General features: G+C 41.4%; 1 protein-coding gene and 5 non-coding genes across 6 annotated transcripts; 3 read left to right on the forward strand and 3 right to left on the reverse strand.

The window, feature by feature from the left end:
- Positions 1–4,194: 4,194 nt before the first annotated feature.
- Positions 4,195–4,276, forward strand: trnal-aag (transfer RNA leucine (anticodon AAG)). The gene has a single exon. It is a non-coding gene; the product is annotated as a tRNA-Leu (tRNA).
- Positions 4,277–5,283: 1,007 nt separating this feature from the next.
- Positions 5,284–5,357, reverse strand: trnat-agu (transfer RNA threonine (anticodon AGU)). The gene has a single exon. It is a non-coding gene; the product is annotated as a tRNA-Thr (tRNA).
- A 1,678-nt stretch (positions 5,358–7,035) lies between these two features.
- Positions 7,036–7,117, forward strand: trnal-aag (transfer RNA leucine (anticodon AAG)). Its single transcript has one exon. It is a non-coding gene; the product is annotated as a tRNA-Leu (tRNA).
- Positions 7,118–12,730: 5,613 nt separating this feature from the next.
- trnay-gua (transfer RNA tyrosine (anticodon GUA)) lies at positions 12,731–12,819 on the reverse strand. The gene is given in 2 exon segments: positions 12,731–12,767; positions 12,783–12,819. It is a non-coding gene; the product is annotated as a tRNA-Tyr (tRNA).
- A 748-nt stretch (positions 12,820–13,567) lies between these two features.
- LOC138242660 (histone H4-like) lies at positions 13,568–13,873 on the forward strand. Its single transcript, XM_069198213.1, has one exon. It carries the CDS (start codon positions 13,568–13,570, stop codon positions 13,871–13,873), a length of 306 nt encoding a protein of 101 aa, XP_069054314.1.
- A 306-nt stretch (positions 13,874–14,179) lies between these two features.
- Positions 14,180–14,235, reverse strand: LOC138243863 (U7 small nuclear RNA). Its single transcript, XR_011192481.1, has one exon. It is a non-coding gene; the product is annotated as a U7 small nuclear RNA (small nuclear RNA).
- Positions 14,236–14,707: the final 472 nt, after the last annotated feature.

Consider the following 14,707-nt stretch of genomic DNA (forward strand, 5'->3'; position numbering starts at 1 on the left):
CAATCTTTACTTCAAGGCCTTCAGGCTGATATAGAAATGACGGGAGATTTAAATGACACATTTGATAAATCAGACAGGAACAGCATAACATCTAAAATGGCAGAACCCTCTAAAGTACTGAAAAAATTCCGGCACATTCATAATAAATACAATTTATTTAATTTAAAGCATAAAATTTGCTTTAAAAAGAAAACCACAATTTGTACGATATCATATTTCAATATCGACCTTCAGATGAAGAATTTGAGGATTTGAATATCATTGAAGAGTACATCGATTTTGGGACAATGTTTGCATCTGAATAATCCTTCCTCCTGGAGAGAAGGAAAAAAAGTTTTGAGTCTCAGTCTTCAGGATCCCCCCCAAAAAACGTGCAAATTTGTTTCTGATGTATTTTGGATAAAGATATAACTCTCATAGAAGATACATTTTATCAGTTGAATGCAGTCGATACTTTCGACTTTTTATATGATGATAGGACCTACATTTAGGGCTCAGTACTGATAACACTGCTGCTATTGATGGAGTAGAAATAACTGATGTACTGGCAGTTTTTTTTTCTGAGGCAAGAGGTCCTAGAACACCTCCTATAAAAATGTTAAGATTCAGAGCAAGAAATATTTTTCCACCTCACCTAATGCTATTGCATTAACGAGGCTGAAGTTGGCTTCTTATTCGCCAGCTGCTGCTTTGTGTTTTTCGTTCCATCTTAAATGCTACTGGTGTCATGTTATGTCGTCTTTCGCCTGTAGATGGCTCTCTACAGTCATTTTTAAAAATACTTATCCGGATGTATTATTGTACATTTCCTCAGTAAAGGGGAATATGTAAGTAGAGACTGTCCAAATTGCATTTTTGTATGAAACACATTTCAGAAACACAACTCACAATAAAACAAACTGGCATGTTATACCACGAGTAAATAAGACAAAGGCAAAACGTAAATTCACTGGCACTTCCTGCATATTTTCCACGACCTTGCCTTCTGATCATAAAAAGTCTCAAACTCTTGCATTTTACAAGAAATTTTAATATAGCAGTTTTAAATGGGACATTTAGAACATGGCATATGAGACTATATGGTTAACTGAGGATGAGCAGAGGGTGATCGAACCTACCTCCTGGTTATAAAAATGTCTAAAAATTCTGACACAGATGTGTGATAGACAATGGAAAAGACTATCAAAATCCTGAACTTCAGGACATTGTACTGTACCGTTTTTTTAAATACGACCCTCTGAACATGGCACGAGAGAATACATTGTCAAATGGTAAATGCAATGTTTGCTATATTGCTAGGGCTCTCCCTCCTGATTTTAGAATCGTCTCATATTTCTGACATCAAGGTGTGAGACACAATATAACAGACTGTCAAAATCCTGAACTTCAGGACATTTTACGGTACCATTTTAAAAATATGACCCTCTGAGCATGGCATGTGAGAAAATGGCATGTGAGAATGCATTGGGAAAAGGTGAATGCAATTTCTGCTGAATTGCTATTGCCCTCCCTCCTGATTACAAACTCGTCTCACAATTCTGACACTGAGGTGTGAGACACAATGTAACAGACACTATTAAATTGTGAAGTACAAGAGATTATACTGTTACGTTTTTTTTTAATATTGACCCTCTGGCATGTGAGGACTTGTAGTCAACAAAATAGCACACATTCTGCCAATTTGCTTTGTCCGTCCTTCCTCGTTACCAAAACATCTTAGTATACCGACACTAAGGTAAATGTCTCTAAATCCAGAAGTTAAGTTGTCAAAGTATATCGGAGTCAACCGATACTGATCAGGTTCTGCTGCTGCTGAGCCCGCAGCCTTCACCATAAGGTCCAATTCCTCAAGCCTGTACCCTTCAGAAATTGCAGTATAGAATGAAAAAAACTCCAATAGATATCGGCCACTGTTGGCGATTTTCCTTTAACAGAGATAGATAATACTTTATTAATCCCGTAGGGAAATTGACAAATGATTCTCCAGAAATTTTACGGAGTGTATCACTTTCACTGAGACCGAGGAGTGTTAAGCTGTACATGAGTCTTTGTGGCTCGGTTGTTAACAAAAAGGGTGGTGGTTTGAGCCTTCCCAGGGACGCTATGAGCCTTTTAATGTACACACCCGTCTCACTTTACCTCCACGGCCGGTCTTGTACCGCAATCAAATACAGAGCCCGCAGGGGGCAGTAGGCTCGCAAATATAGCTCACTGTGTATATAATGAAGAAGCGGAGGTTAGTTTCTCATCTGTATGTTGCAGAGCCTTATGCAAATCGCAACAACTGTTGGGGTTTGATCCCTGCACGGGCTATTAGTTGAAAGACCATTGTAAATGACGTGTAACAGATTTATCCAGTTGGCTTTTATGTTTAATACTAAATTGCTATCTTGAAACCAAAATAAATAGAAATATGGAACACAACCGTTGTTCCCCATGAAGGAAAGCTGTTTTACACTGACGTCACTCCTTTTTATTTAATCCAGATTTTAAAAACAACTCCGCCCTATCAAAGGAAAATGTTACACAAAAGTTGGAAAGCACACTCTGAATCCATCTGTATATTTGATTTCTGCAATCCGTTCAAGGCTGCCTATGTTAATCGTAAGTGTATAGATGAAACATTTAATATATTGTTCAGTTTAAATCAAATTGCTTTACAACTACAAGAGAGAAGTATAGTATGGAGGATGTGACAAATGTGTGATTTCTTGGAAGAAAACTACTTTTCTTTGCGTTCGAAATTAATTCGAAACAATTGACACACAAACCCTTTGTCTTTTTTAAAGAGATTATATCTTTAAACAGACAAATGTATAAAATGTGTTTTTTTTACCTAGAGATTTTGGACAGGGGCGATGTATTACTAGTAGAGGCTGCTGACTAACACTGTACTGTCTGGAGATCAGCTCCATTTGCAATAAAAAAACATGCGTAACAAAGCTGGAGAGCAGCTGAACTTGTGCTCAGTAGTCAGTATGGTGCTGAGGGTTCAATACTGGCGTTGTTGTATTAGCACGAGCTGCACAGGATCTGAATCAGACCATTTCAATTAGTCTGATCAGTGCAGGACAAGTTAATGTAGAATTATTGCTTTGTCTGTCTCTTGTTTGTATATAAATGGATGTCTCTGATAACTTAATGTTAGTTTTTATTTTAGTTTTACGATGTAGGTCATGCGTTGATATATGACATGTCTCATTCCTGATTCAGCTCATGTTCCATAGGAGAGAAGAGATTCCTCCTGTTTCTCGTACAACCATATCAGAACAGAAGCCCATGTCACCCAGCTCTGATTCAAGATCGAGTTGCATCTTCAACATTTTGTTTTTGTTTCTGATCATAATTTTCTTTAGTTATGATCAATATTGAACTTTTTCTAAGTAAAACAAAACTAATCAAACATGCAGGCAGATTTTTGAAAAGTATTAGGAGTTGATAGGGCGCTCCTTCGGAATAGTCGTCAGAAAATGTGAGAAAAAGAAAAGTTACGTAAACTCTCACACAGAGCATTAAAGACTGGAATCTGATCATAAAAAAACTAGCTGTCTCCCCGTCGGTAATCAAACCCCGGTTTCCCGCGTGACAGGCTGGGACACAAACAACTTTACTAACTAGGAGCGCTTGCTAGCTATTAGGAGGCATTTACTCTTAAATATGTTACTGTTTTGGGTTTCGACTTTAATTTTCCCGATACCAGTTTTTTACAAAAGTAAAGGCACATGGCACATGTGTGGCACATCACATCCGAGTTTAGTGACAACTACCTCAGAGATTGTAAGCTGGGTAGTTTCAGATCACTTTTTTTTAAAGGTTCAAGCAAACCCGAATACCTTTGTGTAATCGTTTTTCATAAAGTGTAATTGTATTATAGCATGTGCCCTTAATGATTTTCTTGATACGTTATATGTGCTCTTGTTTGTATTGTATGTAGTTTTGTTGTTCAAATAAAACGTAAAAGACACAACTTTCCGGATGAGGCTGCTGTAAAAATAAAATGACATCAAGGGTGCTGTCCGCAGAGGTCTGAAACCTGCTCCACAGAAGATCTTTATCCAGAGGTGTTAAAGAAGTCGAGATCTCGCCATGAGAGGGGAAGCATCTCAGAAAAAGCAGGTGCAGTCGGTTCCACAAGAGCAAAACCCACCCGGCTTCCTCCGGCCAAGTAATGAGACAAAGCGACAGCGCACAGTGGGTAGCGTGGCCGAGCGGTCTAAGGTGCTGGATTAAGGCTCCAATCTCTTCGGGGGCGTGGGTTCAAATCCCACTGCTGCCAGGTGCTTCTGTCGAGACCCCCTTTCAGCTGGCTTCAGACGAAGGGAGCTGCTTTTTGGCAGTCTCTCGAGAAACTAAGCAAAGTGTTTAAAGATACTTTCTCAGCTTGACATCAAGGCACAAAACAAAAACCTTCTTGCGTCCTCTAAACCCAAAAGCGCTTTGCCACTTTTTGCGTTATGCAGGGAACGACGTCTGCCCAGATCACTTTTGTGTCAATGCAAATCGTAGTGTGCCCTGCGTTTTAATTTTGGCTGTGCTGGCGTGCTGCTTCTGTCTGTGAAACTTGAATGTTCTGCTTCTTCACACCAAATCGTCGGCGGGGATTGAGCTTGTTAAATCTTTGAGCATAGCGCTCCTTTGGAAGTACTTTGTCCAAGTTCAAAAGCAATCGTGGGATTTACTTCATGCGTGCAAAAAGCATGCCTCGCACGACAGATTTAAATGGGGAATGGAGCCTGCTTCTTGCTGTTTTTCCTGTGGTTGCAGTTACAAAGTTGATCGTGCTTTCACATTCTGTTAACAGTATTCACTGGCTGAGCTTTATCAGTTGGTTCGTAAAGGAATCTCTGCTTCGGTTCCAGAAAAGTCATCTGTAGTGTGTTTTTTTCCGTGCCCATGGCAGTCTTTTAAAGCTGGTAGTAATGGCGGCGAAGTTAATTTTTTATCCTCTTTAAAAGAATAAGGACGGGTTGGGGCGAGCTCCATTTACCACTCTTTCAGCTAACCGCCGAACTCGCGAACTGATTACACTGCAGAGCCACAGGCGCCTCGCTTTTCTCCATTCTCTGGGTTAGGGTGAAAAAAAACTTTGCTGGTATTAGTTGGCCTGCTGGGAGTACCTCTTCTTCACTGATAAGCAAGATTTGTGTTTCATCTTTCGCAAGCTGTATAGATTTCTTTCAAAACAAGTTGTTCCAGAAAGGAAACGAACACTTGCATTCACCTGAATTAAAAGGCATGGGATTTGCCCATAAGGATAAATTCTGTACAGTAAGACAGGAAGAAAGGCACCGCTGGGAATCGGACCCAGGATCTCCTGTTTACTAGACAGGCGCTTTAGCCAACTAAGCCACGGCGCCGGCAAAGTGCTGTCCTTTGACAGCCACTTGGACACGTCTCAACTGCTCTGAGACATCTGCGTTCGGTGTGCACCGAGCCTGCTCGCCTTGCAAGTTGCCTCATTTACATGCGATAGTTCCACCACTAAGAGAAAGGATGAGAAATGGCTTTTATCTGTCACTTTTCATGTCAGAGGATCTCAATCTGTTTTCCCTGTACAAGAGGATGTCCAACTCATGTAGCTAAAGACGTAGACGACAGTGCTCCACTGAAATCTTGATCTCACAACCCTCGGCATGACTCCGCTGTGTTCTGCTTTAGACAAAGGGGGGAAAAGACTTCTTTCATCACACGTTTTGCACTGTTTACGGTGTTTGCAGTGCTCTTTCTTAAATGAAAACCAGGAATCGGCACCATATGAGGTGAGACTAGATAATATTGGAACAAGTAGCCTCGCCATTCCATGTGTGACGTGAGCAAAGTGTAATTCCTGTCTTTATAGTGTGCTTGTTAGAGACATAGCTGGCACCCAGAGCGCTTTAAATCCGGGAGTCAGCAGCCCAAGACAAGAGAGTTTCCTTCGTCTATGTTTTTTGCGTGAAGGGGGAAACCATGCGTGTGCTGCAAACGATCTTAGTATCGAAGTGCCGTCCCACATAACCGATCCGAACAATCTGCTTTACAGAGGAGCACTGCCGGAGCTTATCGTTGGCAAACTGAAGACCAGGCTGACCTCTTCTGTGACTCTTGAACACTGAGTCTCAAGGTTGTGAATTCAAGCTCCACGCTGGCGGGAAATTCCATAGGTAATGATCACATTTTCTTGCATGCTAATCAAAAGAAATATTAAGAAACTTTTCCCGATACCAGTTTTTTACAAAAGTAAAGGCACACGGCACATGTGTGCCACATCACGTCGGAGTTTAGTGACAACTACCTCAGAGATTGTAAGCTGGGTAGTTTCAGATCAGATCACTTTTTTTATCAAAGGTTCAAGCAAACCCGAATACTTTTGCAAGAGACATTTCAGAATCCCAGTCAAATCCAGTAAGATTGCTGGATCCTTTGAATTCGACTGAACTATAGCACAGATCTGCAGTCCACCATTAGAAAACTGTGGGTGTGTTGTATAAGCCATACCGCCCAAAATAGTTCTAAAACAGGAGAAGCATCCTCGTTTAGGAATGTGGTATAAAGTGAAATGGTCTGGGAAGAGTCCTACGTTTGAACAGTTCAAAATAGACGTAAAGGGGTATTTACGGACTCTTTCGAAATGTAAGAACGAGCTGTGCGGACCTTATCTTTATTTACCTTGTGTAATCGTTTTTCATAAAGTGTAATTGTATTATAGCATGTGCCCCTGACGATTTTCTTGATACGTTATATGTGCTCTTGTTTGTATTGTATGTAGTTTTGTTGTTCAAATAAAACGTAAAGGACACAACTTTCCGGATGCGGCTGCTGTAAAAATAAAATGACATCAAGGGTGCTGTACGCAGAGGTCTGAAACCTGCTCCACAGAAGATCTTTATCCAGAGGTGTTAAAGAAGTCGAGATCTCGCCATGAGAGGGGAAGCATCTCAGAAAAAGCAGGTGCAGTCGGTTCCACGGTCATAACGCCACTAAGTCGGGCGACAAGAGCAAAACCCACCCGGCTTCCTCCGGGCAAGTTATGAGACAAAGAGGCAGCGCACAGTGGGTAGCGTGGCCGAGCGGTCTAAGGCGCTGGATTAAGGCTCCAGTCTCTTCGGGGGCGTGGGTTCAAATCCCACCGCTGCCAGGTGCTTCTGTCGACCGGGGTAAAGTTAGCTCGAAGTTCGAAAACGATTTTGGCACGCCTGTAGCGCTTTCACGAAACCTCTTAGAGTTGCGAGAATGCTTGTTTTGTGTATAAAATACATTGTGGATGCTTTCTCAGCCTTTACTTTGTCGTTTTTATGACATTTTTTTGACCAAGCACGCATATTCTTTTGTCCATATCTTCGCGATGGAAGCACAGAATGCTGTCAAACCAAATGCATTTTAAAGACCACGACTTGTGGATATTTCCACACCCTTTATATCAAACTATCAGTGAGCTAATTATCTTTTTTAAAACCTCCGGTTTTTCATCGATGCGTAATTACGCACGAACTGGAACCCGGGGGACCGCTGTGTGCACACGTTCACAACGCGAGAAATACTGTTCAATACGGCTTCGTGCGAAAAACCCGTATATGACCATAGGAAGCAGAACAGCGCAGTCTCCAATTACCCAGACTGTAAGCACGGGAATAAAGCTTTGTTTGATTTCTGAAACCCTTCCTTTACGTCCTGTTTTCATTCAGGTAAGGGTCAACTATATTCACAATACTACTGACAGCAGGAAGATAAAAATATTCTTTACTCAGCAGCTTATTAAAAACAGCTCCCATGATGTTCATACCGACTTTTTACACAGAACACTGACACAGCTTTGTGTTCTGAATCTCTTTTTCTCTTGCTTTTATTTAATGTGGCACAATGCACTGGGATAGGGGTATTCTGTTCACAAACCAATAGCATTTAAACCACAGCACCCACAATGCTGCAGGTAAGTGTTTTGCACACTAAGCAGGTCATCTGACTATTCCCAGCTTTGTTTTGGGTTATGGAACCTTTATTTTTTTATGATTTTCTGAAGATAACACTACAGGTGGGATGGGTGGGTTGTCTTCATGGCTCAATAGCATTTCAAATACAGCACCCACTCTGCTGAAACCAAGTGTTTTACACACCAGACAGGCCCCCAAACCTCATACAACCTTACTGTAGCTGTGGCCCCTTTCTTTAATTTTTTATGATTTTCTGAAGATTACACTACAGGTAATACACTGGGACAGGTGGGTCGTCTTCATGGCTCAATAGCATTTCAAATACAGCACCCACTCTGCTGAAACCAAGTGTTTTACACACCAGACAGGCCCCCAAACCTCATACAACCTTACTGTAGCTGTGGCCCCTGTCTTTATTTTGTAATGAGTTTCTGAAGATAACACTACAGGTAATACACTGGGACAGGTGGGTCGTCTTCATGGCTCAATAGCATTTCAAATACAGCACCCACTCTGCTGAAACCAAGTGTTTTACACACCAGACAGGCCCCCGAACCTCATACAACCTTACTGTAGCTGTGGCCCCTGTCTTTATTTTGTAATGAGTTTCTGAAGATAACACTACAGGTAATACACTGGGACAGGTGGGTCATCTTCATGGCTCAATAGCATTTAAAATACAACAGCCACACTGCTGAAACCAGGTGTTTTACACACCAGACAGCCCCCAGAACCTTATACAACCTTGCTGTGGTTGTGGCCCCTTTCTTTATTTTTTTATGAGTTTTTCAATATGGCACCATTAGACAGGCGGTACATGGGGATAGTACATCGTGCTCTTCACGAGTCAATAGCTCTTCAAGCACAACAGCCACAGTGCTGCAACCAGGTGTTTTACACACCAGACAGCTCCCCTAACCTTATACAACCTCGCTTTGAGTTGTTTAACATTTCTTTCAAATCACTTGGGTTCATCAATCATTTGATCATTTTTCAGCGTGGAATAAACCTATTACTTGTTCCTTGGAGATTACCATCTGCTGATAAGATATGATCGCTATATTGACCATATACAATTTCTTGCATAAGGAATTCATATTTTGCATACACCGATCCCCCCGGAGTCCCAATTGATTCTGGTTTTGGAAAGCTAAAGGACAATGAGCTTCACGATACCAGGGGGACAGTGGGTGGTCAAGTCTCCCCTAAACAATGGATCTTGTCAGATTATGATGTCAGTGCATTTAATAAATGTTGTTGAACTCTCTTTAGCCCAAATACAGAGGAGCCCAGACCCAGAATGTTACACATACTGACAGAGAGTGATCTCATTTTGTGTGTTTGGATTTTAACAACTATTTTTATTGTTTGCTAGAACCAAAACAATCTATGTTAGACATTTTCATCTTCAGCCAAAAATACAAACCTGTGTACGTAGTGTGGTGCAGGTTCTTGTCCCATCCTGCTCTTGGTCCAGGTTGGAGGGTTGCACCGATTCTGAATCTTGTTAGCTGGTATGGATGGGTTTGGGGGTGTTGATACCAGAGTGGTCCAGGAGGGGGATTCAGGTGTCTCGGGGGCATTCTTGTTTTTCTATGAGTTCAGGTTGATTCTGTTGGTTCTGTCATGAATCTCCCTCACGCAGGCAAGCGCTCCCGCATTCCCTCGAGCTCTCCCCATACCAAACGTGCACATGTCAATCAGTCCTCTACTTAAACCCTCATCTGTCCCCCGGTCATTGCTCACGATTGAGATTCTCTCCCGGAGCTTACCTACTAACTACGCTTTTGCCTTACTATGACTTCTCCCCTGGACCTCGACCCCGCTTTTCCGACAACTGCTTTAGCCACTCGATTTTGTACCTTCGCCTGTTTTACGCTTTCTCGGATCCTGACCCCAGCCTGTCTCTTCATTTACGCCTCTGCCTACCGACGCAACTTCTACGCCTTCCCGGACTCGGGCCCCTGCCTGCTTACTCCGACTACGCCTGCGTCTCGCGCCAACCCTACCAAGGGCACCGCATTGGATCCCTATCCTCAGCAGTCAGCCCCTGCGTGACAGGTTCTGAGTGTCTTGGTTACATCCGTTTGTGTGTATAGATGAAAAAGCTATTGAAGAGCACCCCCACACCCCCCACCCGTCTCGGTGGAAGTTGCCATGTTCAAAAAATCCTAAAAAGATAATTAAAGTTGCACACAACAAAGCATGACTGTGAAAGGTCAGGAGGCCTGCCTAGTGAGCACAACACTTGATTACAGTCAAAAAAACAATTAAAAAATAAATAAATGTTCCACAACTCAAAGCGAGGTTGTATAAGGTTAGGGGAAATGTCTGGTGTAAAACACCTGGTTGCAGCACTGTGGCTGTTGTGCTTGAAGAGCTATTGACTCATGAATAGCACCCCCCAATCCCCATGTACCGCCTGTCTAATGGTGCCATATTGAAAAACTAAAATTCTTATTAAAAAAATAAAGAAAGGGGCCACAACCACAGAAAGGTTGTATAAGGTTTTGGGGGCTGTCTGGTGTGTAAAACACTTGGTTTCAGCAGTGTGGGTGCTGTATTTGAAATGCCATTGAGCCATGAAGACGACCCACCTATCCCAGTGTATTACCTGTAGTGTTATCTTCAAAAAATCATAAAAAATTAAAGAAAGGGGCCACAGCCACAGCAAGGTTATATAACGTTAGGGGGCCTGTCTGGTGTGTAAAACACTTGGTTTCAGCAGTGTGGGTGCTGTATTTGAAATGCTATTGAGCCATGAAGACGACCCACCTATCCCAGTGTATTACCTTAAGTGTTATCTTCAAAAAATCATAAAAAAATTAAAGAAAGGGGCCACAGCCACAGCAAGGTTGTACGAGGTTCGGGGGCCTGTCTGGTGTGTAAAACACTTGGGTACAGCAGTGTGGGTGCTGTATTTGAAATGCTATTGAGCCATGAAGATGACCCACCTGTCCCAGTGTATTACCTGTACTGTTATCTTCAGAAAATCCTAAAAAATATAAAGAAAGGTTCCACAACTCAAAACAAAGCTGGGAAAAGTCAGAGGACCTGCTTAGTGTGCAAAACACTTGCAGCATTGTGGGTGCTGTGGTTTAAATGCTATTGGTTTGTGAACAGAATACCCCTATCCCAGTGCATTGTGCCATATTAAATAAAAGCATGAGAAAAAGAGATTCAGAATGCAAAGCTGTGTCAGTGTTCTGTGTAAAAAATCGGTTTGAACATCATGGGAGCTTTTTTTAATAAGCTGCTGAGTAAAGAATATTTTAATCTTCCTGCTGTCAGTAGTATTTTCAATATAGTTGACCCTTACCTGAATGAAAACAGGGCGTAAAGGAAGGTTTTCAGAAATCAAACAAAGCTTTATTCCCGTGCTTACAGTCTGGGTAATGGGAGACTGCGCTGTTCTGCTTCCTATGGTCATATACGGGTTTTTCGCACGAAGCCGTATTGAACAGTATTTCTCGCGTTGTGAACGTGTGCACACAGCGGTCCCCCGGGTTCCAGTTCGTGCGTAATTACGCATCGATGAAAAACCGGAGGTTTAAAAAAAGATAATTAGCTCACTGATAGTTTGATGTAAAGAGTGTGGAAATATCCACAAGTCGTGGTCTTTAAAATGCATTTGGTTTGACGGCGTTCTGTGCTTCCATTGCGAAGATATGGACAAAAGAATATTCGTGCTTGGTCAAAAAAATGTCATAAAAACGAAAAAGTAAAGGCTGAGAAAGCATCCACAATGTATTTTATACACAAAACAAGCATTCTTGCAACTCTAAGAGGTTTCGTGAAAGCGCTACAGGCGTGCCAAAATCGTTTTCGAACTTCGAGCTAACTTTACCCCGGTAAGTTACCGAGGGTATACCAGCGGGTGCCTTCATATCGTGAGCGTCAGTCTCGCCCGTAGCTGCGAGAAGGTTAAAAGCGCACAAGTGATTTGTCTTTCGTCAAAGTAACTGCTGGAGCAGTAAGATGCAGAGCACAATCCAGCAGCTGTAGACGATGTTCGGGGAAGAGCTAATTCTGTTTTCAGCACAGGGAGTGAGAATGAGCTCAGTCCGGCTCCCAGCAGAATCCATCCTGGTTTGGTTACAGTGCGTCTGAGGCTCTTTGGATCGTAACGTAAAAAAAAACAATTGCTCACATCGTGTGACTTCCACGACAGGAAGGAAAGATATCACTTAAAAAAATCAGAACTGATCCGGGGCCTCATACTTATAAAATTATTAAAATAATAGTTATCAAAATATCAGATTGTGTTTCTGCAAAATTTCGTGCACAGTACGCCATTTTTATCTAAAACAGTCACAACGAGGGCTTTACACGCAGTCTGGGGTATTTTCCCCTTTTATATTTTTGCCACTTTATATCGAACCTGTTATACTCCCAGAAGTGCACAGTAGCTTGTACTTTTCACCCCTGGTATAAACAGATGTGTGCCGTGTTTGCCTTTGTAAGCATTTGTTTAAAAAATAAGTTCACAATACGATAAAAACACAGAAAGCACAAACTTTATAATACAACGATACAAAATCAATACCAAATCATTATGCCAATTAAGTAACTATCCTTTGAAAACAGAGAACACCTTTATATCTACAAAAAACTTGACATTTGTATGTATTTTTGAATTACAAAACAGACAGTGTAGTCCCTTAATTCAAAGATCAGATCTTGGCAAAAAAAAGACAATCAGACGTGGGCTGAATTCGGAACAGGAGCCTTTGCTTAGTCGATTATTGAGCTTTTGATCAATGTCTGAATAAAACAGATTCGCTTTTTTAACTCTTTGATTAAATTACATGAAAAGCACCTTCCTTCGAGCCGGAATCAAACCAGCGACCTAAGGATTCCCTGTTGACTCCACTACAGTCCTCCGCTCTACCAACTGAGCTATTGAAGAGATGCTGTAGCATTGCTCTCTGGCACATACTCCCCAATGAAGTAAAATGTGAAACGGGATTTAAATCCCACTTCGACATCAAGTTTCCAACTCGTTTCCTTAGTCTCATTTACCTTGAATTTAAGCCACGAACCAGGATTTTACTGTATAAACTTCCAGGGATATTACAAAATGTTTGATGGGGCATCAATCATTCCAGGCGGAAATTGATTCCTTTTTTTTCTCGAGGGATCATATTAAACATTTCATTAGTATCGAGAGGAGGATCACCAGTAGACACAAAACAAACAGTTTCTTTCTGTCTTTATTAGAAAGTAGCGATTGTGCTACATTAATAATATTTTCGTGGAAATAAAGAAGTTGTAAATTTAAAAAAATTATATTTGAATCGAAATGTGGTTTTGAGTTAAATATTAGCGTGTTCATGTAATTAGTTTGTGTTTGTCATTACTATATATATTGCCATGTTACTAGAATTTGTAACTGAAGTTTACTAGTTGTGTTTTTTATGATGATTAGACATTTGAATACAATATTGTATATAATGTATAATTTGAACTACATATTGTTCAGGTGTGAATAATTGTATATTTTAAGAATACATTTCTAAAACAAATCATTGGCTTTATTTACTAGTTTCTACACCTATAAAAATCTTTCTTTGATGTATAATAGACATCAAAGAAAGATGTCTATTATACATCAAAGATGAGCAGTGTGTGTCGTGTTCACAGCTGATAACTAGAAGATGTCTGGAAGAGGCAAAGGCGGAAAGGGACTCAGGAAAGGAGGTGCTAAGCGTCACCGTAAGGTTCTCCGCGACAACATCCAGGGAATCACCAAGCCCGCAATCCGCAGCCTGGCTCGCCGTGGGGGAGTGAAGCGGATCTCCAGGCTGAACTACGAGGAGACCCGCGGGGTGCTGAAGGTGTTCCTGGAGAACGTCACCTACACCGAGCACGCCAAGCACGCCAAGAGGAATACCGTCACTGCCATGGACGTGGTGTATGCGCTGAAGCGCCAGGGCCGCACCCTGTACGGCTTCGGAGGCTAAACAGGAGCGGAGCTTCACTACCGGACCCCGACGTATAAACCCAAGTGACCCAGTGACATTTGTCACTGCTGAGGTTGCTTTATGGGTCTATTTTCTATACTGTGCTGATCAATTGGAAATCAAATGGCAAAAAAGACCCGTTCCCGCACCTAAGGTCAAATATTAGGAATCAAAACTGCTTGAGTGTATGGAAGCACACAGCTTTATCAAGATTTCCAAGTGCAAGATCTTTTTATTCATAAAATACCCTATTTATGTTGTATGAGAAATATTAATATTAATACAGAATCCTTTTTCACCAAATAAATGGGGTTCCTGACTTCAGAAAGCCTTCTAGACAAATACTAAAAGAGCAAAAATTCAATTTGGTAAATGAAATGAAAACACATACCCTACCAAACCTTGAGTACAGGCCATTCAGGATGATAATACAAAACCATTTATAATTCAACAAATAAAACCTGTCAACTGGTAATCACCACTTATCATAAAAAAATAAGTAGCAATACACAGTAGGGGACTCTTGGGTGCAAGTTAAATCCATGCAAGAAGGGGTTTAGTGTTATATTTCCAAATCAGATATGCAAATGAGAGATCTGGCCCAGCCAATCTCAAAGCTCCCATGGTATGGAATGGAGCTGCTCCCCTCTTCTAGTTATTCACACTGGAGTTAGGTTACATATTAGCACATTTCATCTAACAGTTGCTCCAGAAACAAAAACGTAAACAAATGAATCGGAATGTGACCACACCTATGAGAATGTAGTTCAACAGATAACTTGTAAACCTTGTCATAAGATGTTTTTTGTTCTACAAAATATACTTTATTCTGCA

Source organism: Lepisosteus oculatus, chromosome 14 (assembly GCF_040954835.1).
Source record: "Lepisosteus oculatus isolate fLepOcu1 chromosome 14, fLepOcu1.hap2, whole genome shotgun sequence".
Classification (NCBI taxonomy): Eukaryota; Metazoa; Chordata; class Actinopteri; order Semionotiformes; family Lepisosteidae; genus Lepisosteus; species Lepisosteus oculatus.